Source organism: Tachyglossus aculeatus, chromosome 8 (genome assembly GCF_015852505.1).
Source record: "Tachyglossus aculeatus isolate mTacAcu1 chromosome 8, mTacAcu1.pri, whole genome shotgun sequence".
Taxonomy (NCBI): Eukaryota; Metazoa; Chordata; class Mammalia; order Monotremata; family Tachyglossidae; genus Tachyglossus; species Tachyglossus aculeatus.
The window spans coordinates 26,058,814-26,084,870 of NC_052073.1; the positions used below are offsets into that span (position 1 = coordinate 26,058,814).

Genomic DNA, 26,057 nt, shown 5'->3' on the forward strand with positions numbered 1-26,057 from the left:
GGATATGGTGACTATCCCACATAGGGCTCAATCTAATGGTCTGTAGAAAGAGCACAGGCTTGGGAGTCAGAGAACCTGGGTTCTAATCCTGACTCCGCCACTTGTCTGCTGGGTGACCTTGGGCAAGCCACTTCACTTCTCTGTGCCTAAATTACCTCATCTGTAAAATAGGGATTAAATCCTCTTCCCTCTGATTTAGGGAGATCCCTAAGGGCAGAGACTGTGTGCAACCTGATGATCCTCTATTTACCCCAGCGCTTAGCACTGCACTTGACATGTAGTAAGCACTTAAATCCTATTAGAAAAAACAAACGGGTATTGAATCCCCATTTTACAGGTGATAAAACTGGGAGGTAGAGAAGTGAAATGACCTACCCACAATCACACAGCAAGCAAGTGGCAGTGCCAGCGCCAGGATTCAAACCAGGTCCTCTGATTCCCAGGCCCCTGTTCTTTCCACTGGGTCACACTGCCCATCATGGGCACAGGCCCCAGTCAATCAACCATTCAATCATATTTATTGAGCCCTTACTGTGGGCAGAGCACCGTACTAAGTACCTAGGAGAGTACATTACAATAGAGTTGGTAGACATGATCCCTGCCCACAAAGACCTTAAAGTCTTTTCCATTCATATCTGTTCCCAACCAGAGTTGTTGGGAACCCAACTCTGCAAAGGAGGCAAAATCCACTTTACTTACTTTTTCTTTATTTTTCCAATGGTATTTGTTAAGCGCTTACAATGTATCAAGCACTGTTCTAAGTGCTGAGGTACAAGTTAATGAGATCAGACACAGTCCCACACAAGGCAAACAGTGTAAGTAGGAGGGGGAACAGGTTTTGAATCCCCATTTTACAGTTGAGGAAACTGAGGCACTGAGAAGTTAAGTCATTTGCCCAAGGTCACAGAGCAGGTAAGTGGTGGAGCTGGAATTAGAACTCATGTCCTCCGACTCCCGGGCCCGTGCTCTTTCCCCTAGGCTGTGCTGCTCCCTTCCCACTTTGCCTCGAAGACCCTGTCATCCCAGACATTCCTTTCCCTCTCAGAAAGATGGAAAGAGCGCGGGCCTGGGAGTCTCCCTCTCAGAAAGATCGTGGAAGCTGCAAACGTACCGTTACATCAAAAGGGAATTTGAAAAATATTTTGAGCAGAAAGTGCTAACTGTGCATCCTTACACCCTAACTGCACTGATATTAAATCAGGAAAGAGTACCGAACAACCACAAAAAAACATATATAAAGGGACTGTCAAAAGCAAAACAAAACAAAATCCCTAATGGGGACCAGAGGTGAAAAGAGCAACCATGAAAAAAGAGGGGTGGGAGGAGAGAAGAATACAAACTTTGCAATTATATTTAAATCCTCAGGCAGAGACTGCAGGAAAGGGAAGTTCAGAATTTACTGTGGAAAAGCAGGTATTTGCTTTTTAATTCAAGGCTTTGTGCAATCAAAAACTATATCTTTCTCCAATTAGAGACTGGTGGTCAGAGGCCTGATAATGGACATCAATTATTGAGTATTTACTGTGTGCAGAGTTGGTAGACAAGTTCCCTGCCCACAATGAGCTTACAGTCTAGATAGGGAGACAGACATTAACATAAATGAATAAATTACAGATGTATGAACTGGGGCTTAGGAAAATCTGAGAGTACAGTAGAGTGCAGTGAATTTGATAGATAAAGAGTAAGGCGAACAGACCTCCTAATTTAGTAGGATGGTCCCCATCTGTGGGAATGTCCCTCCTCTAGGCCCAAGCTTCCCTGACCAAAGTCCAGTTCATTACAGCCCCAGGATATTTAAAAGGCCAAATGATATAAATAATGGATATTTCTCCACACCATTCTATGTGACTAAATCATGCAAGAAGGAGTATGGCCTAATGGCAAGAGCACAGGCCTGGGAGACAAAGGATTTTGGGGGGTGGTTCTAATCCAAGCTCCACCACTTGTCTGTTGTGTGACTTTGGGCAAGTCACTTAACTTCTCTGTGCCTTTTACCTCATCTGTAAAATGGGGATTAAGACTGTGAGCCCCATGTGGGATCGGGACGGTGTCCAGCCTGATTAGCTTGCATCTACCCCAGCTCTTAATACATAGTAAGCACTTAACAAATAGCCACCCCCCCAAAAAAAAAAAAACCAACCTGATACAAAAAACAAAAAAAGTATGCTCAAATAGGGGAGACCAAGAAGGAAAAGAAACTAACGGAGATTATGGTGCTTCACGTAGTGCCCAAACTCAGAAGTCTTAAGGACTGACATGATTGCTGGAAGAATATGTTCTTCCATCCAAGGTCGGAGAGAAAGCAAGAGGATAAGTCTTCACGATGTGGACAGTGAAACTGTCTTGTGTCAGCCAACCCTGAGGATCATTTTCAGAGCTTCCTTACAAGTCTTCCTTGTGAATCCACATTAAACTGGCCCTGCTGTTAGCTTAGTGGAAATAGCACTGCTTTGGCAATTAGGAGACTCGAATCCTCATCCCAGTTCTGCCTATAGCTGGCTATAACCTTTGGACATTTGATATTCACCCCACCCTCCACCCCACAGCACTTATGAACTTATCTTTAAATCATATTTTATAAATTATTTATTCATATCAATTCCTGTTTCCCCCTCTAGACCATAAACTCGTTATGGGCAGGGAAAGTGCCTGCTAATTCTGTTGTATTGCACTCTCCCAAGTGTTTAGTACAGTGCCCTGCACATGTCAAGTACTCAATAAATACCATAGTTGGAGTAACATGGACACACGTGTAGGGCAAGGGATAGCACAAGTGAGACTGTGTAAAACGCTGGCTCTATAATCAGTTCTTCTGTGCAGGTTCTCAGTCCTGAAATCTCAGAGAGGTTCATCCTCAGTGACTACTGGGAGATTCCATCATGTATTCAGAATTTCCTTAGTCTCTCCACACAGGCTGGATGGGATGAAAAAGATTTTCTTGTTGCTCACCAGCTAGCTTTCTGCCTAGGAGACATCTGTGGGACTGCAATGCTCTTCTAATGACTGGCAGGACGTCTGGCACTTGCATATATATTGAGTTCTCAGTAAAGATTTTTGCTGTTGTTGTTGCTGTTGCTGCTTATTGTGATGTTTGTGTGGATGGCTGTGGGGATTGATTCACTTCAAAGCTGTGCCTAGGTGAAATGTATATGTGGCAGTAGTAAATTAGACAGTTACTCTCCCCACTTTCAAAGGCTCATTGAAGGCTCTTCTCCAAGAGGCCTTCCTTGACCAAGCCCTCATTACTTCTTTTCCCTCTCCCTTCTGCTTCATCACCTCCCTCCTGCCCCATAGCACTTCTGTACATATCTGTAATTTATTTCTTTATACTAATATCTGTCTCCTCCACTAGAATGTAAGCTCAATGTGGGTGGGGAATGTGTCTGTTATATTGTCACGTTGTACTCTTCCAAGTGCTAAGTATAGTGTCCAGCACACAGTAAATGTTCAACAAGTATGACTGATTGATTGATTAGTCCTATTCACAAGAAACCCTCTCTACCTTTCTTCCTCCCCCTCCCACCATCATAGTCCTCCTCCCATCTTTTCCTTGCTGCATCAGGGATGGTGATAGGGAGCGAATGGAACGTTACCCCTCTCCCTTTCCAAATCTCCCATCCGAGTGGCAATCCCAGTAGAAGAGAGGGAAGCAGAGGGGAGTGTGGACTAGTGTACAGAGCACTGGCTTAAGAGTCAGAAGGACCTGGGTTCTAATTCCAGCTTCACCACTTGTCTGCTGTGTGACCTTGGGCAAGTCACTTCACTTCTCTGTGCCTCAGTTGCCTCATCTGTAAAATAAGAAGTGAGACTGTGACCTTCATGTGGGACAGGGGCTGTATCCAACCCGATTTGTTGTATATACCCTGGTGCTTAGTACAGTGCCTGCTTAACAAATACCATAATTAATATTATTATTATTATTATCATCATCAGATCCAAGTAGAAGAGAGGGAGATAGAGGGGATCAGAGAGCCAGGTTGTGTCTAGGAGGGATTAACGCCCAATTTACCATTTCTTTGGCTCAGCAGCTGTGAGCAGAGAATCCAACAACTGGGCAAGGGGCATCCATTTTGGTTCCCACCTCCTGCCTGGCCCCATATTAAATCCAAGAGTTTGATCCAGCGTGGGGGACGGGGGACGGTGGGGGAGGGAAGGGGGGGTTTGTGTGTTGAAATTCCTCTGGCCATTAGTGTTTCAGATGTTTATCTCCTGCTGGCTAGGCACATCAACCCATTCAAATGATTGTAAAGACCCCGGTGTAAAAGATGTTTTGCTAAATGAATGCCTAATAACAATAGCAGCCACGAATACAAAGGGGACCTGACTATGTTCAGGGCAAAGTTGCGTGCAGACTCCCTCGATTGTTAGCACTGCCAGGCGGCCAGCCCTGCATTCAGTGACAGGCAAAGAGTGGATGCTAAATCAACATTAAATCATGTTTTCCATAAACCAGGACCCAAATCAAAAATCTCGACTGATGCTCGGTTGTGAAAGTTCTTTCTCTCTCTTTCCTGTGATTGACTGATTGATCATGGAGATCCAGTCCAGGACTTCCTCCAACCCTGCCACAGACAGGAACTAAGTCCCAGAGACCAGAAGACTAGAAGGTGGGGGAGTGGCGAGGGAGAGGAGAGGATGAGGGAGCTAAAATATTGTAGCCACTTGCCTGCTGTGTGACCCAGGACAAGTCCCTTCACTTCTCTGTGCCTCAGTTACCTCACCTGTAAAATGGGAATTAAATACTCTGAACCCCAAGTGGGACTGTATCCTACCTGACTAGCGTGTATTAACCCCAGTGCTTAATACAGTGCCCGGCACATAGCAAGTGCTTAACAAAAACCAATAATAATAATAATAATAATAATAATAATAATAATAAAACTATGGGCTTAGAGTTTGGCCTTGAATGTTATCTTCATAAACTGGGGGCTGGGGGTGAGATGGGTGCTTTAAAGAGGGATCCAGCCTTTTTTTTTTTCAAGGTGCCACGGATGTTCTTATTGTTGCCATTTATAAAGTAGAATAATTTATGAACTGGGAAGTGAAGAAGGGGCTTGGAAAACCCACCAAAATGCTGTCTCTGAGGACTGAGGGAAGGAGAGAAGAGAATGTAGGCCTCTTGTTGTGAGGAATGTCCTGAGAGTTGTCCAAGGAAGGAAGGAAGGAAGAAAGGAAGGAAGGACGGGAGAAAGAGAGGGAGGGAGGGAAGGAGGGAGGAATGGAGGGAGCAAGGAAGGAGGAAGGAAGGGAGGAAGGAAGGAAGGAGGGAGGGAGGGAGGGAGGGAAGGAAGGTCAAATAAATTGGGTATCATATTAACTGATGACGCTTATGTGTAGCTCTGTGCTACAACTCTTTGGATTCTGGAAAGCTACTGCCCCTAGAGATCAGACCACTAATTAAGACTTTGCACTGAACAAATACAAGGCAACTGTGATTACAGAATCCCTCCTCATACCTCTAGAAAAACAGTGAGGTGGTGTTCCCTATCCCCCTTGCTTCACCCTGTGTCGGCCCTTCCAGATCACGATTAGAGGGACAGATTTGGGAAGCAATGCCCCCTTTGGCCCTGCTCCACATGGCCACAGACGACCGTTGGCTTTCCGAATCTGCTGGCGCAGGCTGGATGGAGCCGGCCAAGGGACTCAGTCGGGGCACAGCTGCCCCCTCAGAGCTGCCCAGCCTGACAGACCCTGGTGTCACTTGCGCTCACCAATCCGAAGACTCTGCTGGATGAGCCGGGCAAGGGCTTTTAAAGGAAGCCCCCTCCTGTCTGACCCCGTCCCCTACCCCTATCTGCTCTCTATCCACCCCCATTCAGCCCCCGGGCAGGCCTCATCATGCCCCATCTAACCCCCACCCCCGCCCATCCTGCCCAAACCCACCCAGCCCCATCCAATTCCCTTTCCAGCCCCATCCTGACTGAATCGCCCTTCATCCAATTTCCCATTCAGCCCTAATCCACCCCTTATCCAATTCCCCTTCCTACCTGATTGATGCCCCCATACAATTCCCCATCCAGCCCCATCCTGCCCGAATCCACTCCCCCATCCCATTCTGCATCCTTCCCGAATCACCTCCCCATCCAGTCCCCCCATATGCCCGAATCTAATTCGCCCCCTGCCTGATTCACGCCCCCAACCAACACCCCATCCTTCCCAAATCACGCCCCCTCCCCAACCCCATCTAATTTCGCATCCTGCTGGAATCCACCCAGCCCATCCTGCCCCCTCACCCCTTGTCCAGCCTGCCCATCCCACTCTCTCCCTCCCTCATGCCTGGTTGGGGTTGTGAATCGGGTAGGGACGGGAATAGGATAGGGGGTGGATTAGGGCCGGGTGGGGGAATTGGATGGAGGGGTGATTTGGGCTGGATGGGGAACTGGATGGGGGGAGTGGATTCGGGAAGGATGGGGTTTGGGATGGGGGGTTGGGCTGGATGGGGAATTGGATGGGGGAGTGGATTCGGGAAGGATGGGGTTTGGGATGGGGGATCAGGGTGAATGGGGAATTGGATGGGGAGAGTGGATTCGGGTAGGATGAGGAATTGGATGGGGGGAGTGGATTCGAGCTGTATGGGGCTGGATGGAGGCGATTCGGGCTGGATGGGGAATGGAATAGGAGAAGTGGATTCAGGCAAATTGGGGGCTTGGCTGGGGAGGTGATTAGGGAAGGATGGGGAATGGGATGGGAGAGTGGATTCGGGCAGGATGGGGCTGGATGGGGAACTGGATGGGGGCGTGAATCAGGTATGAAGGGGAATTGGATACGGGGTGGATGAGAGCTGAATGGGGAATTGGGTGGAGGGTGATTCGGTCACCTGGTTAGTCCTTTTCCCTCTCCCGTCTTCTCCCTCCCCAGCAGGACCCCAGGACGCCCCTGAGCCCTGTCCTTCCCGCACCCACGCGTGAGCTTGCCCCTACCCTGCCTCCTGCAGCTCTGGACAGGCTCCTGGCCCCGCGGTTCGGTCCGGTTCGACTGGGCTGGGCTGGGCTGGAGCGGGGGATGCGCGGGCCTAGAGAAGAATTGCCGGGCAGAATTGCGGGGCGGGTGGGTTTAGGTCTTGGGGGCCGCTGGTGGGGTAGACACAACAAACCATTCAACGGGTTCACACGGGGGCCGATGTCTGTCCTGACTTATTCTTCCCTTAAAAAAAATAAAATAAAGAAACAAATAAACCATCACCATCGGAAAGCGAAACAAAGAATGCTGATTACCCTGGGTAATTTAATCCCCAAATCGTGGGCCATCCCCATTAACCCAAACAAGCAAACATCAACACTTTGCTTTCTGCCGCGCCTAATTCCGCTCCAGATAATTAACCCCAGTTCGGGCGCAGAGCGAAAAGCCGGGGAGGGGGCGGGGACACCCCAATTTCCCCAGTTCCCCCCCCCCCCCCCGCCCCTCCGCCTGCTTTCGGTCCCTGCCTGATCACGGAGGTGGGGAGGAATGACTAGTTATAATAATAATGATAATAATAATAATGATATTTGTTATGCGCTTACTATGTGCCAAGCACTGTTCTAAAAGCGCTGGGGTAGATACAGGGAAATCAGGTTGCCCCACGTGGGGCTCACAGTCTTCATCCCCATTTTACAGATGAGGTAACTGAGGCACAAAGAAGTTAAGTGACTGGCCCAAAGTCACAGAGCTGATAATAATAATAATAATAATAATAATGATAATAATAATAATAATAATAATAATAATAATACTGTGAACCCGTTGTTGGGTAGCGACCGTCTCTATATGTTGCCAACTTGTACTTACCAAGCGCTTAGTACAGTGCTCTGCACACAGTAAGCGCTCAATAAATACGATTGAATGGATGAATGAATAAATAATAACAATAATAATGGCATTTATTAAGCGTTTACCATGTGCAAAGCACTGTTCTAAGCGCTGGGAAGGTTACAAGGTGATCAGGTTGTCCCACGGGGGGCTCACAGTCTTCATCCTCATTTTACAGATGAGGTAACTGAGGTACAGAGAAGTGAAGTGACTTTCCCAAAGTCACACAGCTGATAATTGGCGGAGCCGGGATTTGAACCCATGGCCTCAGACTCCAAAGCCCGTGTTCTTTCCATTGAGCCACGCTGACAGAGGGGATTGTTCAGATTGTGTCCCTTTCGGGGCGGGGGCGACTGCCGTCCAAGGGTGGAGGTCACTTTATCTTTGGCTTTTAGGCTTCTTGCATAGGCTAGCCGCGGGCCACCAGAACCGGGAAGGCCGGGAATTCCGGTCCTTTTCCCCTCGGACCGGGATTGGCAGGTTGGCATGGGTCTCTCCTGGGCATCTTTCCCTAGCTCTTTGCAGCGAACCCTTAAAAAGGACTTGGAAACCAAAACAACGAAAGTTCCTCCAGGTCACCAGAGCGCGGTCAGCCGGGATGAAATCGATTAGCAATTTAATAGATGAAAAATGGATTGGAAAAGGGATTTGCATTAAAGGAGTTGACGGCGGGGCAGAGGGGGAGACCCTCTCCCCTAAACCCCTCCCCGCTCATGATGTAGTGGTTAGAACACGGTCTTGAGAGTCAGAAAGTCGTGGGTTCTAATCCCGACTCTGCCGCTTGTCTGCTGCGTGACCTTGGGGAAGTCACTTCTCTTCCCTGGGCCTCGGTTCCCTCTCTGGGATTGAGACTGGGAGCGCCACGTGGGACAGACACTGTGTCCAACCCGCTTTGCTTGTATCCACCCCAGCGTTTAGCACAGTGCCTGGCACACAGTAAGCGCTTCGAAAACACTATTGTTATTATTATTATCCTCGTTTTAATTCCGGACACTGCCGGTCGGGTGGGAGGGGAGGAGAGGGGGAAACTCTTTCAAAGATGCTAACCGGGTTAAGGAAAAAAAAATCCCTCTTACGTGTGGGGGCAGTCGGGGCGGAGGGTGAGCCCGTTGTTGGGTAGGAATTATCTTTATTTGTTGCTGAATTGTACTTTCCAAGCGCTTAGTACAGTGCTCTGCTCACAGTAAGCGCTAAATAAATACGATGGAATGAATGAATGAGGGGCGCTGGTAAATCAGGACGGTCTTTAAGAGGGAGGCTAAGTCTGGGCGGCTTTGGATACTTAGCGCTTAGAACAGTGCTTCGCACATAGTAAGCGCTTAACAAATACCATCATCATCATTATTATTATCTGTGGCAAGGCAGGCTGGACCCCGCCTCTCTGTGGCTTGGGCGGAGAGGAGGAGGAGGAGGAAGGGGAGGAGGAGGAGGAGGAAAAGGAGGAGGAGGTAAAGGAGGAGGAAGAGAATGAGGAGGAGAAGAGGATGAGGAGGAGGAGGAGGAGAAGGAAAGGGAGGAGGAGGAGGAGGAAGAGGAGGAGGAGGAAGAGGAGGAGGAGGAGGAGGAGGGAGAGGAGGAGGAAGAGGGGAAGGAGGTCGCCCCGGGTCCCCAACCAACCCTTTCCCTCCCCACATCCCCCTCCTCTAGGCATCCCACCGAGACCCTCCGATGGTAATAATAATGATAGTATTTGTTAAGCGCTTACTATACGGCAAACACTGCTCTAAGCGCTGGGAATATCGTCGGATTCCGTTTCCAGTGGGCTGGGCCTAGGGAAAACGCGGGCACGCACAGCCACCTAACACTGAAACACATACACACACCCTCACACAATAATGATGGCATTTGTTAAGCGCTTACTATGTGCCAAGCCCTGTTCTAAGGGCTGGGGGGGATTCAAGGTGATCAGGTTGTCCCCCGTGGGGCTCACAGTCTTCATCCCCATTCTACAGGAGAGGTAACTGAGGCCCAGAGAAGTTAAGTGACTTGCCCAAAGTCGCACAGCAGACATGTGGCGGAGCTGGGATTAGAACCCATGACCTTTGGCTCCCAAGCCCGGGCTCTTTCCACTGAGCCACGGTGCCCATGCTCATACACATGTACGTACTGTGACCCCACTGTTGAGTAGGGACCGTCTCTATATGTTGCCAACTTGTACTTCCCAAGCGGTTAGTACAGTGCTCTGTACACAGTTAAGCGCTCAATAAATACGATTGAATGAATGCATGTACGCTCAGGCAATGACAGATTCCCGCAGGCTTATACACCCAGGGGCATAGACCTTTTCACACACTTTTCACACGCTATTCACACACAAGCGCTCACACACATGCATGTTTCCTGTGCTCGGGACAACGCCACGGTTGCACGCAGACTCCGTCCCCTGCCCACCTGTGACATCTGTGCTCCGGTCTGAGCGTCTGATGCCCTCCGATCTCCTGGCACTGCCCAAGCAGCCCCAGCCCGGGAGCCCTGCTCTGCCACGGGATGATGGTTAAGCCCGGGATGCCACCGCGGCCTTATTTTTTTTGGGGGGGGAAAAGGCAGGTAATAATAATAATAATAATGGCATTTATTAAGTGCTTACTATATGCAAAGCACTGTTCTAAGCTCTGGGGAGGTTACAAGGTGATCAGGTTGTCCCACAGGGCTCTCAGTCTTAATCCCCATTTTACAGATGAGGTAACTGAGGCACAGAGAAATTAAGTGATTTGCCCAAAGTCACACAGCTGATAAGTGGCTGAGGCTGGATTTGAACCCATGACCTCTGACTCCAAAGACCTCTGCTCTTTCCACTGAGCCACGCTGCCCTCCCTCCCTCCCTTCCGACCCCTACCAACTTCCTAATTGACCCTCGCCGGGCCCCTCGATGGTACAGCGCTTAGAACAGTGCTTGGCACATAGTAAGTGCTTAACAAATACCATTATTATTATTATTTCCCCGCGGCTCCTGAAGAGTTTTGACCGAGGAATGGAATGGTCCTCTCCGGGAATAGTCCCTCCAGCCCCCTCCCCACAGTGCTCTGCACATAGTAAGAGCTCAATAAACACGAATGAATGAATGAATGAATGAACCCACCCTACCAGCAACCCGAAACCCCAGGCCACTGACCAGAAGCGCTCGCACCCCCGTCGAGAAAACTCCGATTCGACTCCCGCAAAGCCCCCCTCTCCTATAATAATAATGATGATGATGACATTTGTAAGCGCTTACTCTGTTCAAAGCACTGTTCTAAGCGCTGTGGGGGGGATACAAGGTGATCAGGTTGTCCCATGTGGGGCTCACAGCAGAGAAGCAGCGTGGCTCAGTGGAAAGAGCACGGGCTCGGGAGTCAGAGGTCCTGGGTTCAAATCCCGACTCTGCCAATTGTCAGCTGTGTGACTTTGGGCAAGTCACTTCTCTGGCCCTCGTTACCTCCTCTGAAAATGGGGCTGAAGACTGTGAGCCCCACGTGGGACAACCTGATCACCTTGTATCCTCCCCAACGTTTAGAACAGTGCTTTGAACATAGTAAGCGCTTAACAAATGCCGTCGTTATTATTATTTTTCACCCCATTTCCCAGATGAGGAGACTGATGCCCAGAGACGTTAAGTGACTTGCCCAGCCCATAGTCACACAGCAGACAAGTGGCTATCTACCCCCTGGCTCTTGGAAATCTTTTTTTGGAGATTTGAGGGTCTCTCTGAGGATGCGAAAGAATTTCTGCTAACTTCACACACACACACACACACACACACACACACACACACACACACACACACACACACACACACACACACACACACACACACATGCAGCCTTTTTTGGGGAGACGGGGGTGGTCGTGACGGTCGCGTCCCCTAAGAGGAAACCAACTCGGGAGTCCGAACATGCGTTCCCTCCCCGTAACGCGTGCGTGCATGTGTGTGCTTGTATGTGCATGTGTGTTGTTTGTATGCGCGCACGTGTGTGAGGGGCGGGACGGGGGGGGCGGGGCGGTGTCTGAGTGCTCAGAGCATCATCGATAGAAGTCATCGATTGTATCTCGAAGGCTAATAACCCTCAACCCGGGAAAGCCGGCCGGAAATCATCCTTCGGTCCCGCGGAGGGACCGACTTAAATGTGTCCTCTGGAAAGTGAAAAATAAATATTTGGGAAGGGACGGGGTAAAGGAGGATTTCTTTTTTTAGCGGGAACAAAGTTATTGATCGGAAAAGTTGTCCATTTATAATGAAATGCGTTTCCCTCCCTCCGCCTTCATCAAGCAGCGTAGCTCACTGGAAAGAGCCCGGGCTTGGGAGTCGGAGGTCATGGGTTCTAATCCCGACTCCGCCACTTGTCAGCTGTGTGACTTTGGGCAAGTCACTTCACTTCTCTGGGCCTCAGTTACCTCATCTGCAAAATGGGGAATTAAGACTGTGAGCCCCACGTAAACCAACCTGATCACCTTGTATCCCCTCAGCGCTTAGAACAGTGCTTTTCACAACGTAAGCGCTTAACAAATACCATCATTATTATTCTCTCCTTTCCACTGAAATCCGGCAAGTCGTTGGTTTTCCGAGACGCTGCGTGATTCATTTCGGTTTAACTTCATTTTCCCGGAATTTTCCGGGGGCCTTTACCCTGGGCGCGGATGTGAGCTCGGTCGCACACTCTCTTCGGGTGCATGGGCACGCCCGACTCGCTGCTACACGCTCCGGCGAGCTCCCTGCCCTCTGCGCTCCGGTGAGTTCCCTGTGCTATGCGTTGTGGCGAGCTCCCTGCCCTTTATCTTCTGCTCACTACACCCAGGACGCACGTGAGGTTCTCCGGGACCCCTGTCCAGTTCTTCCACGTCCTGGGTCTGTGCCGGACTCTTTGCTACACGCTTCGGCGAGCTCCCTGCCCTCTGCGCTCCGGTGAGTTCCCTGTGCTATGCGTTGTGGCGAGCTCCCTGCGCTTTATCTTCTGCTCACTGCACCCAGGACGCACGTGAGGTTCTCCGGGACCCCTGTCCAGTTCTTCCACGTCCTGGGTCTGTGCCGGACTCTTTGCTACACGCTTCGGCGAGCTCCCTGCCCTCTGCGCTCCGGTGAGTTCCCTGTGCTATGCGTTCTGGCGAGCTCCCTGCGCTCTGTCATCTGCGCTCTGCACCCAGGACGCTCGCGGGGCTCTCCGGGACCCCTGTCCAGTTCTTCCACGTCCTGGGTCTGTGCCGGACTCGCTGCTACACGCTCTGGCGAGCTCCCTGCGCTCTGTCTTGGGCGCTCTGCATTCAGGGGGCATGTGGGGTTCTCCGGGACTCCTGTCCAGTTCTTCCACGTCCTGGGTCTGTGCCAGACTCGCTGCTACACGCTCTGGCGAGCTCCCTGCACTCTGTCTTCTGCGCTCTGCATTCAGGGGGCATGTGGGGTTCTCCGGGACTCCTGTCCAGTTCTTCCACGTCCTGGGTCTGTGCCGGACTCGCTGCTACACGCTCTGGCGAGCTCCCTGCGCTCTGTCTTGGGCGCTCTGCATTCAGGGGGCATGTGGGGTTCTCCGGGACTCCTGTCCAGTTCTTCCACGTCCTGGGTCTGTGCCAGACTCGCTGCTACACGCTCTGGCGAGCTCCCTGCGCTCTGTCTTGGTCGCTCTGCATTCAGGGGGTATGTGGGGTTCTCTGGGACTCCTGTCCAGTTCTTCCACGTCCTGGGTCTGTGCCAGACTCGCTGCTACACGCTCTGGCGAGCTCCCTGCGCTCTGTCTTGGTCGCTCTGTGTTCGGGGGGCATGTGGGGTTCTCCGGGACTCCTGTCCAGTTCTTTCACGTCCTGGGTCTGTGCCAGACTCGCTGCTACACGTTCTGGCGAGCTCCCTGCCCTCTGCGCTCCGGTGAGCTCCCTGCGCTACGCGCTCTGGTGAGCTCCCTGCGCTCTATCCTCTGCGCTCCGCGCTCAGGGAGCAGGCGGAGCTCTCCCGGACCCCCGTCCAGTCCTTCCACGTCCTGGGTCTGTGCCGGACCCGCTGCTACACGCTGTGTCTGCTCCGGTTGGGGAAGGCGCCTGGGAAATGGGTCTGAACCCTCAGGGTGGTTCGCGTTGTTTGGAGCATTTCCGAGCTGTCTAACGGTCGGGTCGGTCGAGGATCGTTTCCCACCCCTTAAAACCAGAAAACTTTCTTTGCCATCGCTGTTAATAATAATAATAATAATAATCACGGTGGCATTTGTTAAGCGCTTCCTGTGTGCCAAGCACTGTTCTAAGCGCTGGGGGGGAATGCAAGGTCATCGGGTTGTCCCACGTGGGGCTCACAATCTTAATCCCCATTTTGCAAATGAGGTAACTGAGGCCCAGAGAAGTGAAGTGACTTGCCCAAAGTCACACAGCTGACAAGTGGCAGGATTAGAACCCATGACCTCTGACTCCCAAGCCCGGGCTCTTTCCATTTAGACACGCTGCTTCTCTTCCCTCGCTCGTCCTCGGGGCCTAAACCATCTTCACCCCCGCGGGACTGGGCACGGAGGGCACGACTTGCCAGCCCCTGGGAAACTGAGTCAGAGGTCCAGGGAGGGCTGCCGTTGAATTGTGGCCTGGAGTCCGTGTCCCAGGGGGCAGAGGTAATGCGGGAACGCATCCGAGAGACGCGGCCTGAAACGCGCTTCCTTTTTCTGTCTTTTCTTTTCTTTTTTTCTTTTTCCTTTCTCTTTCCTTCTTTAGAGAAGCAGCGTTGCTCAGTGGAAAGAGCCCGGGCTTGGGAGTCAGAGGTCGTGGGTTCAAATCCCGCCTCCGCCAATTGTCAGTTGTATGACTTTGGGCAAGTCACTTCACTTCTCTGTGCCTCAGTTCCCTCATCTGGAAAATGGGGATGAAGACTGTGAGCCTCCCGTGGGACAACCTGATCACCTTGTAACCTCCCCAGCGCTTAGAACAGTGCTTTGTACATAGTAAGCGCTTAATAAAGGCTATTATTATTATTTTTACTATTTTATTATTATTATTATTTTAGGTTTCTCTTTCTGCTTTTTCTTTTTTTCCCTTGCCCGGATTGAATCGTTTGTCCCTCCAGCGGGGATTTCCTCCAGGCCCGTCTAGGGTTGTGCTTTCTGAAAAGTGGCCACTTGGGGTCGCACTTTAGTTTGCGTCTTCGACCGGCAGGGGGAGGGGAGAAACAGTATTCATCTATTTTATATATGTATATACACACACACATACATATATATATATACACATATATAATATGCACGCGTGCATGCGAGTGTGTATGCGTGTGTGTGCGTGTGCATGCGGTTGTGTGTGTGTGTGAAGCCCTAATCTCTCTTAATCGTTACAAAATGTTCAAACAAAAACACAGTCCCTTTACCGGACCAGATATATATGTGTATATATCTAAAATTCTAGAAGACGAGACCTTCTTCGCCTGCGGCCCCTCAGGGAGGCAGACCCGAAGATGCAAACGCAGTTGGCTCTGCCTTTCTCCGATGGCCGCAGCCGCCTCGGCCAATGCAACTCCTGGACTTTGGACCCATTATTATTTTTCGCTTTTCCATTTGAATTGGGTCGTTTTGAGGGGATACTCTTCTAACAGGGTCTATCACGGCTTGGGAGCTGACTCTCTCTCCCTCCTCCCAGCCCCCCATCCGTCCTCTCTTCTCCGGCCAGCTGAGCCACTCCCCAACCCAGAAAGACCCCCCCCCCCCAATCCTCCATCCGTCCTCTCTCCCCCAACCCAGAAAGACCAGGACCCAAATCTCCCCGGGACAAGGTTCTGGAGGATCCAACTTTGACACGAGTCCCCGGGCTGCGTTCTGGAGTGGGGTGGGAGCGGGGGAGAGTCCTCCTCTCCATCCCTCATCCTGTCCTCCCCTTCCCACTTTCTCCCCAGGGCATTTACAGTCCTGGGTCCCAGGGGCAAGAATGGTCATGTTGGGGACAAAAGGGACCAGGAGGCACTGCACAGTCACATATACACACACACTCTGCGGGGTTGCCCCCGTGGGTATGTGGATGGTGGGAGGTTGAGAGGCCAGGAGGAGAGACACTGCAGAAAGTCGTCCAACCTGAAGGAAGAGGAGGAAAAAGAGAGAAGGGGAGGGGGTGGGGGAAGAAAAAGAGAGAGAGAGAGAAAGGTTTGGAGTGTCTGCCGAGTCTTGCTCTCCAGCTGCTAGTCAGCTGACGTGGGAGAGTTGTCACATTGTCCCGCTTTGCCCCTCCTCCGGAGGCCTCCGGCCCTGTCGCGACGTTGCCATTGGCTGGTGAGATGGGCAGTCCCGACCCCTTTCTCCCGGTGACATCAGGAAGGCGATATAAGGAGGAGGGGGGCGTCTCTGCTAATCACAGCTGCACCACCCGGGCTGGGAGAGGCCACGAGACACCAGCTTCTGCTGCTGCTGCCGCTGTTCCGACTCCCTTTTTATTATTTTATTTTTTTTCCTCCCCCCCCCTTCCTCTTTTCCTCCTTTCCCTTTCCGCCAAGGCCAAACTCCTCCACCGCCCCCAGCAGCAGCAGCAGCACCCAAGCACCGGCCCCCTCCCTCCCCTTCTCCTCTGCCTCCAAAAATAAACCTCCAAAATAGAGGGGGCCGGAGGAAGGGAGAGAGGAGAAAAAGACCGAGGGAGAGAGGAGAGAGAGCGAGAGACAGAGCTGTAGGCTCCGGACTCCGCATCCGAGAGACAAAAGACTTCGCAGAGAAAGAGACTCCGCTCAGGCCGTGCAGAAGCCGGCTCCCTCTCCCTCTTTCCCATCCCCTCTCCCGACCCCCCGGCCGGTCCTGGCTGAAGTGGCCAAGTTTAGCCTCTCTTTTTTCCCCTCCTTTATTCCCTGAACTTGTTCATTTGGGTCGGGCGCATCCGTGATTTGTCTTTTTTTTTTTTTTAACTTAATCTGGGGCCGGGCTCGTTGGTGATTTTTACTTCTTAATTTGGGGGCCGGGCGCGTTGGTTCGTGTGTGTGTGTGCGTGTGTTTACTTTTTAATTTGGGACCGGGCTCGCTGGTTGATTTTTGCTCCTTAATTTTGGCCGGGCTCAATCGGTGATTATTTTTTGCTTCTGAATTTTGTCCGGGCCCAGTTGGTGATTATTTTTTGCTTCTGAATTTTGGCCGGCCTCAATCCGTGATTTTTTTTTTTTTTAACCGCTTGGTTTTGGCCGGGCGCATCTGTGACTGTCTTATTATTATTATTATTATTTTTGTGGCTGGGAGAGTGGAGACCCCCCTCGCCCCCGTCCCCCCGAGGGGTCGGAGACTGGGGTGAGCCAGGCCCGGACAGACCCCCCCTCCCCTTTCCCCTGCCCCCCTCCCCCCCTCCCCCCCACCCCACGATGGCCGGAGAGCTGAGCATGGCCTCGGAGCTGCCCACCAGCCCCCTGGCCATGGAGTACGTCAACGACTTCGACCTGATGAAGTTCGACGTGAAGAAGGAGCCCCTCGGCCGGACAGAGCGAGCAGGGCGCCACTGCACCCGCCTGCAGCCGGCCGGCTCGGTGTCTTCGACGCCCATCAGCACGCCCTGCAGCTCGGTGCCCTCCTCACCCAGCTTCAGCCCCACGGAGCAGAAGACCCACCTGGAGGACCTGTACTGGATGGCCAATGGCTACCAGCCCATGAACCCCGAGGCCCTGAATCTGACCCCGGAGGACGCCGTCGAGGCCCTGATCGGCTCGCACCAGGTGCCCCCGCAGCTGCAGGGCTTCGAGGGCTTCCGCGCCCACCACCATCACCACCAACAGCATCACCACCACAACCATCACCACCACCACCAGTACCCGGTGGTGCCCCACGAGGACCTGGCCGGCGGCGGGCCCCCGCCCCCGCCCCACCACCAGGCCTCGCCCGCCCCGTCTACCTCGTCCTCGTCCTCCCACCCGCTGCAGAGCGGGCACCCTGCCCATCCGGCCTCCTCCAACAGCGTGGAGGACCGGTTCTCGGATGACCAGCTGGTGTCCATGTCGGTCAGGGAGCTGAACCGGCATCTGCGCGGCTTCACCAAGGACGAGGTGATCCGCCTCAAGCAGAAGAGGAGGACTTTGAAGAACAGGGGCTATGCCCAGTCCTGCCGGTACAAGCGAGTCCAGCAGAAGCACCACCTGGAGAACGAGAAAACCCAGCTGATCCAACAGGTCGAACAGCTCAAGCAAGAGGTGTCCCGCTTGGCCCGCGAGAGAGACGCCTACAAGCTCAAGTGCGAGAAATTCGCCAGCAACGGCTTCAGGGAGGCCGGCTCGACCAGCGACAACCCCTCTTCTCCCGAGTTCTTCATGTGAGTCCTAACCCGACCCCCCCCCCTCCTCCTCCTCCTCCTCCTCCCCAGATCCGTGTGTCTGTGTGTGTGTCCCCACCCCAGCCCCCCGCCCCAACCAGCTCACACTCGGCACACACCACGTCCCTTCCCATCTTGGACATCTCCATCCATCTGCCTGTTTGGGTAGAGGGGTGGGGGGACTCAGAGACAGAGTGGGAGAATGAGAGAGACAGAGACAGAGTGGGAGAATGAGAGAGTGGGAGAATGAGAGAGAGAGAGAGAGTGGGAGAATGACAGTGAAAGAAAAAAGCAGGAAAAATCATGGATCAAGTGGAGCAAAAAGACAAACAGTAAGAGACAATGCGTTGCCCCGTTGCAACTTCCCCAGTGGGACCCTTAGAGATGGGGAAGGGGGGGAGGTGGGGAGCGGGGAGGGGAGACGGCAGACATGCAACTTTTTCAGCTGTTAGTCTCAGCCCATGAGACCCGAGGCGGAGAGGAAGAGGAGGACACGTAAAGCGTTTTTATAGATCGCTTGCCTTCTGAACTCCGTGGACTAAAACAAGGGACACTCAACAGGCCATCTATAACAAAACTGTCTGACCGAGAGTTAAAGGAAGGCGATCCGGGCGGGATCTCATGAAAACTTTTCTGCTGCTCGGAGAGGAAAATAATGACAAAAAGAAAACAAACAAAAAAAAATGATGGGACGGGGAGGGAAGGGACAGTATATGTAAAATGTTCATATATTGCCTGCTAAAGAGACCTAGTTACAAAAGGACTCAGATGGAGTGGGGGTGGGGTGGGGTGGGGGGGATTCGATGCAAAATCTCATCAGTTTTATTGCCTGCTTGATTATATAGAAAAATACGAAAATCTGCATTAAAAATATTAATCCTGCATGCTGGACATGTATGGTAATAATTTCTATTTTGTACCATTTTCTTGTTTAACTTTAGCATGTTGTTGATCATCAATCATAGCTTTTTTGTTTGTTTCATTTGATAAGAAGGTATCGCAGTTATAAAACTTTTACTGCTTGTGCAGTCATTTTTTTTTTCTGTTATGGTTGTTAGCTTGTAAATATCTGCCACATCAAACCGCACAGAAAACATTTCAGCAGGCTGGTATACATTGGTTTTCCTTTTTTAAAGTAAAGAAATAAAGTTATGGGCATTTTGCATTTGCATTCAGAAAGCAGTTTTGTATATGTGGTGCACTTTTAAGTTGCGTGTTTTCTTTTTCCTTTTTTTTTTTTAGTTTTCATTTTGGTTTTTGTTTGTTGGGGACGAAGTGAGAGCGGCTCGATTTCATTGACAAAAACCTAAACTGAACAAGGAGAGGGGATGGTGCCAGCTTCACTATTAGGTGGTGGTGTGAACGGGATGGAGGCTCCAGAATTTAAAGAGGCAGCCCAAGTATAATGTCTGCTTGGGGCACTGGAGCGATGGAAGGGCACGCGGGGGTGGGAGTTTGACACTGTTCTCTCATAGGTGTGTGTGTATTTGTATTTTTTTTTATTTTAAATCTCTTCCCATCTGAATGATGACACACTCAGGAAACAGGGGAAAAAAATCCTCCATGACTTTCTGGTTTGATTTTTTTTTTCTGTCCCCCTTCCCACCCTACCATTGGAACCACAGGATTGCACGTTGGTTTCCTCTTGTTAAATCCAGGCACCATTCAAACCCAGTGGCTGGATTTCGAACAACCGGCAAATTTCAATAGTCAGTCCAGTTATGACTTTCCAGTTAGGTTGTCCCAGTGGTCTCAGAATGTATTGGAAAATGAAACGTTTTAGAAAAATACTGCAACTTTCAAGTGTGTTCTTTGGGGAAAAAAATGTTCTTTGTATCTGCTTCTCATGCAGCGAGTGAAATTTTTTTTTTCTCAGTTGTACAGTAGTACGGAATCTTTGGGTGTTTTTATTACTTTTTTTTCCTGCAGGTCAGTAAAAGGATTTAAGTTGCACTGACAAAAATACCAAAATGAAAACTTATTTTTTAGTTTCCTTTAGAATATGCTGGCACTGCTGGCCGGATGCATTTTAAGTTTGTATTAGTTTATAAATTAACAGTAATAACAAGAGTGTATGAACAGCATGGTGCTTGCAGTTTTAAATATTGTGGATATTAGTCATGCATCAGAAACGATCTTTGGTTTTTACTGATTCAACTGTGTTGAAATCAAACATGCAGCAGCGGAAAATTGTTTTTATTTCATGTAAAGTTCTGAGGGATCAATTTCAAATCCTGCTTATGATATGAAAATATTAAAACCTGGTCTATTGTAGTTTTATTCAGACTGGTTTCTGTTTTTTGTTATTAAAATTGTTTCCTATTTTGCTTATTAAAATCATTGAAATGGCATTTATTTTGAGGACTTGGTTCTCTGATTTTTTTTTTCTTTTCTAGTCTCCTAAAAAAAAAACTGCAGCAATTTATGTCAGAGGGAAAGGATTTTACAGGCGTATTCCCCCTTCTAAAAAAGATAAGAAATCTAGCACTGGTTTTGGAGAAGTTGTATGCAAAGACACCCCCCCCCCCGCCCCTCCACTGGGCCTGTCCTTCACTGAACTGCCTGGGTTTTTTCAGGTTTGAAAGTGTCAACTTTAAAACTCTACCCTGAAACCCGTTTCCCTTTCGCCAACCTGAAACTTATTAAAGTTGGCCCAGGACTGCAGGATCCCCACTCTGACGGTTCAGTTCTCTGGTTTTTCCAGAGAGCCACTGCGAGCAACGCTCACTCCATCTAATTCCTACCCCGTGGGTCAGTTGCAAGTCTCTCCCCCCTGCCCAGACTCGCTCCCTGCCAACTCCAGGAGGGCAGAGAGAGGGGAAAGGGCCAAAGTCGTGGTAGATTGATGGCTCCAAACCTTGGTCCGAAAGGACTGGAAAAGCAGCGTTTCCAAAGAGACTATCTTTTTTGGCAAGCTCTCTCTTCTCCCTCCCTCCCCGTCCCCCGTAGACCCAGCTCACTGAGGGCCGGGACTGTCTCTCTTTATTGCTCTCTTGTACTTTCCCAAACGCTTAGTACAGTGTATTGCGCATCCTAAGCGCTCAATAAATACGACTGAATGAATGAATCCCCCCACCCAGGGGTCCTTTCCAGCTTGGGTTCAGAGCGCCAGGTGCGGATTCGTCCTGGAATGGGAATTGCAAAGGGGTTGTCCCCTCCTCCCTTTCCCTAAAAGTCACGACCTCCTCCTCGCCCCGAGGAAATCGCGATTACCGACGGTCCTCAGTCCAGAGCCCTTGCAGCCGGGCGTGAGGTGGGTAGGGTGGAGAGGACAGGTATTTTCCCTCCTTCACCTGAAAGCCCCCCGCCCCGAGTCCTCCTCTGGCCTGCGGGATGGCCCTCGGACCTCTTGCTCTTGACATCAAAGGGCCGGGAGTTATGCCAAGGTCGTCGACCCCCTTGGCAAGGGGCGTATTCGGAGCCGGCCTCGGCTTTTCTCTTCTCCCCTTGGCCAGGGCCAGGGCCGGGTCCAGGGGGCAAACAGAGAGGGTGGAGGGGGAACCTGCTGCCCGTCGTCTTTTCAGAGCAGCCCGCTGGCTCAGATGCCCGCCCGTGCCCGCCCTGCTAAGCAGGAAGGGCTGGGGATGGCCCATCCCGGTCTAGGGGGGACTGTGGCTGGGACCCCAACTTTCCAAACCCCCTGCAGACACTTTCTCCCTGCAGCCGAAGGGAAGTTCTCCAGCTCAGGGCAGACGGGACAAGCATTTACACCGAGGTGGGCGAGAAGTGACCATCGTTAGGCCGTGTTTCCTTCCCTCCTATCCCCATCCACCCACGACTTCACCCAAATCTGCCGCCGCCTCTCCTTCCAATCCCGGGCCGGAGGATCCAAGAATTCCCCGACGCCGAAGCCGATCCTTGAGCATTCCCAAACCAGGACAGGGCCCGTGCCTTACCTCTCCACTGCTGAACCGCTTCCCTATGGGGAAAAGCAGCCTTGCCCCCTTTCCCTCGCCTTTCCCCCGGTCGGGAAGCGCTGGAAGTCGGGAACGGAGGGGGTCCCCTCTTTTCCCTGGATGGCCTTGCTTCTTCCCTCCGGGGCCAGTGGCTGCCTGCGAGGGCTGCGGAAAACCTGAGAGGAATATTGCTTGTGGGAACTGCCAGTGCATATTAATGTGCTCTCATGCATGCAGTGAATAAATCACTGGAGCTAATTGAACAACAAAAAAATAGGAAAATAGGGGGTCTTAGAGACCCACTGGGTTGGCTTGGGCTCTCCAGATTCCCAGGGGTCGGCGGGAGGCTGTTCCTCGAGGAAGTGGCTTTGCCCTGCCTCTGCTCTTCAATAATTGCGATGCTCGGAATTGTCTGCTCTGTGGCCGTGGGCAAATCACTTCACTTCTCTGGGCCTCAGCTACCTCATCTGTAAAATGGGGATTGAGACTGTGAGCCCCATGGGGTACAGGGACCGTGTCCAACCTGATTTGCTTGGTATCCACCCCGGCGCTTAGTACAGTGCCTCGCACATAGGAAGCGCCTAACAAATATCATCATCATCATCATCATTATTGAAAACGGCCCCGGCCTAGCAGGAACAGCCTGAAAGTGGCCCTCATCAGGACTCGGTCGCTTGAAGATTGTGAGCCCCATTAAGGACAGGGACTGTGTCCAACCCGATTTGCTTGTATCCATCCCAGCGCTTAGTACAGTGCCTGACACATGGTAAGCGCTTAATACCACGATTATCATCATCATTATTATTATTATTATTACTATTATTATTTTCCCAGTGGATCCGGAGAGAGCGCTCAGGCCGTCCTCTCCGGGGTAACCCACGGTGGGCATGCCGGCATCGCCCGGCCTGGACCCCAAGGAAAGAGGGAGACAGTAGGATTGGCAGTTCCGGGAATGGGGGAAAAGGGGAGGGAAGGAATCAGAGCAGTCCTTCCCTCCTCCCCCCGACCAGGCTCCCCAGGGAAGTTTGCCGCGCCGTAGTGGGGAAAGATAGACCTGAGAGTTTGGGGTTCTCTGCTGGAAGAGGCAGTTTCCCACGCGTGTGGGGGTCTTAGCTGTCATCTGGGGGCGTGACTTTGTCCACAGCCCCGGCCGTGGTGAAGGGAGGGGCGGCGGCTGCTGGGGGGAGAAAAATGGGACTGAGGATCATTAAAGACCAAACTGGGTAGGAGCCTGGCTTCGAGGGCGTGGGTGTATATTGGAGGGCGAGTATTACCTTGGTGTGGCTACCGGAGATTTAGTGGAAGGGAAGGGGGGAGCAGAGGGTGTGTGTGTGTGTATGTGTGTGTGTGTTTCGAGACTCGGCTCCCTCAGCCCCAGCCCGGAGGCTTTCAGAGTTTTGCCGCACCATAATAATACCATACCATAATAATAATGATGGTATTTATTAAGCGATTACTATGTGCAAAGCACTGTTCTAAGCGCTAGGGAAGTTACAAGGTGATCAGGTTGTCCCGCGGGGGGCTCACAATCGTAATCCCCATTTTACAGATGAAATAACTGAGGCACAGAGAAGGTAAGTGACTTGCCCAAAGTCACACAGTTGACAATTGGTGGAGCCGGGATTTGAACCCATGACCTCTGGCTCCAAAGCCCGTGCTCCTTCCACTGAGCCACGCTGCTTCTCCATCCTGCGTGCCCTAATCCACCTGGCATGCTGTGGCTTTGCCACCCTCCCCACGCCGATGGGGCGCTCAGGCCTTGTTTGGGGCAGCAAGGAAAAAGGACCACCCCTCCTCTAACCCCAGTCTCAACCTCTTCAGTCTCCGGGCCCCGGGCTTGCCCATTTGTAGGACCTTGTAACGCTTCCCTAAGCGTTGGGCACCTTTCTGCTGGGCACCTCTCTTTGTATTGCTGTATTGTACTTTCCAAGTGCTTAGTACAGTGTCCTGCTCACAGCAAGCGCTCAGTAAATACGATTGAATGAGTGAATGATTATGCAGAGCCAGCCCTGTGTGTGTCCTTGTGTGTGTATATGTGTGTATGCACCTAAATGTCCACTGGTGAGCTCTGCCTCTCCTTATCGCTGCATTGTACTACTAATAATAATGTTGGTATTTGTTAAGCGCTTACTATGTGCCAAGCACTGTTCTAAGCTCTGGGGGAGATACAAGATATTCAGATTGTCCCATGTGCGGCTCACAGTCTTCATCCCCATTTTACAGATGAAGTAACTGAGGCACAGAGAAGTTAAGTGAGTTGCCCCAGGTCACACAGCTGACAAGTGGCAGAGGCAGGATTAGAACCCACGACCTCTGACTCCCAAGCCTGTGCTCTTTCCACTGAGCCACGCTGCTTCGATTTTCCCAAGCACTTAGTACAGTGCTCTGCACAACAATAAGCACTCAAGCAGCAGGGCGTAGTGGATAGACACGGGCCTGGGAGACAGAAGGTCATGGGTTCTTATCCACTTGTCTGCTGTGTGACCCTGGCCAAGTCACTTTACTTCTCTGGGCCTCAGTGACCTTATCTGTAAAACGGAGATTGAGCCGGTGAGCCCCACATGGGACGGGGACTGCATCCACCTTAATTGCTCACATCCACCCCAGACTGAGCCCCCTCCTTCCTCTCCCCCTCCTCCCCCTCCCCATCCCCCCCCCTTACCTCCTTTCCCTCCCCACAGCACCTATATATATATATATATGTTTATACATATTTTTTACTCTATTTTACTTGTACATACTTATTCTATTTAATTTATTTTGTTAATATGTTTTGTTTTGTCGTCTGTCTCCCCCTTCTAGACTGTGAGCCCGCTGTTGGGTAGGGACCGTCTCTATATGCTGCCAACTTGCACTTCCCAAGCGCTTAGCACAGTGCTCTGCACACAGTAAGCGCTCAATAAATACGATTGAATGAATGAATGAAGATGCCTGGGGCACAGTATAGTACAGGGCCTAGTACAAAGTAAGAGCTTAACCAATACCGTCCTCATTCTTATCAGTACCATTGAATGAATGAATGAACCACGGCCCCGCAGCCACAAACGTCTATCACATGAGTACATACAGGCGGGCGCCTGGCACTCAGACAGACACCCCACACTCACCCATCCTGTGCCACCCACCAGAGCCCATTCACGCGCGCACACCCCACGCCCCCCGGATAAGGAAGAGGACTGGAAGTTGGGGACACTAAAAAGACCACAGTCCGGCTCAGGAGGAGACAGGATTTTTATTCCCACTCCAATGCACCTCTGTCTTGCGGCTCCGGAGAGATTCAGCCTCACAAACGCCGGCTCCTCTTGCAGACCTCAAAGTCCTCTCCGGGGTGAGGGGAAAGGGGCGGGGACCCCCCCAATCCCAGGAGACGGACCCCCTCCTTCCACCTCCCTGGACATCCCCTCCCTCCCCCGGGCAGGTTCCACAAACACACACACACACACGTACCCAAACGCCAACACGCGCTAATCCAATTTCTCTAAATTCATCATCTTAATTACGGTACTTGTGGAGCGCTTACTAGGCGTCAGGCACCGTACTAAGCGCTGGAGTGGATGCAAGCAAATCGGGGTGGACACAGTCATCATCGTCAATGGTATATATTAGTAATAATAATAATGATGGTATTTGTTAAGCGCTTACTGTGTGCAAAGCACTGTTCTGAGCGCTAGGGAGGTTACAAGGTCATCAGGTTGTCCCAAGGGGGGCTCCCAGTTTTAATCCCCATTTTCCAGATGAGGTAACTGAGGCACAGAGAAGTTAAGTGACTTGCCCAAAGTCACACAACTGGCGGAGTGGGGATTTGAACCCATGACCTCAGGCTCCAAAGCTCGGGCTCTTTCCACTGAGCCACGCGGCTTCTCAATGCTTAGTGAGCGTTGACTGTGTGAAGAGCGTTCGGGGGATTTGGCAGACGCGTTCACTGCCTACATTAGGATACTGTCAGGGCGCTGATGCCAGCCGAAAGGGACGGGCACCCTGGCTGGTGGCATTTAAATAAAGAGAGCCCGGGGGCGGGTCCGTTCTGGGGAGCCTCCCCTCCCCAAAGGCAGGGATCGGGACGGTCCTGTCCGCAGGGCCTGTGGGGTGGGGGGAATTTGGGAAGCTCTAGGGGCTCTGGAGACTCTCCTTGCTCGGTCGGGGTGGGGAGGGTGGAAAGGGGGCCGAGCCAACGGTGGA

General features: G+C 51.5%; 1 protein-coding gene across 1 annotated transcript; it reads left to right on the forward strand.

Moving 5' to 3' along the window:
• The first annotated feature begins 17,044 nt into the window (after positions 1–17,044).
• MAFB (MAF bZIP transcription factor B) lies at positions 17,045–18,748 on the forward strand. The gene has a single exon (XM_038750623.1). It carries the CDS (start codon positions 17,045–17,047, stop codon positions 17,984–17,986), a length of 942 nt encoding a protein of 313 aa, XP_038606551.1. The 3' UTR covers positions 17,987–18,748.
• The last annotated feature ends 7,309 nt before the right edge of the window (positions 18,749–26,057 follow it).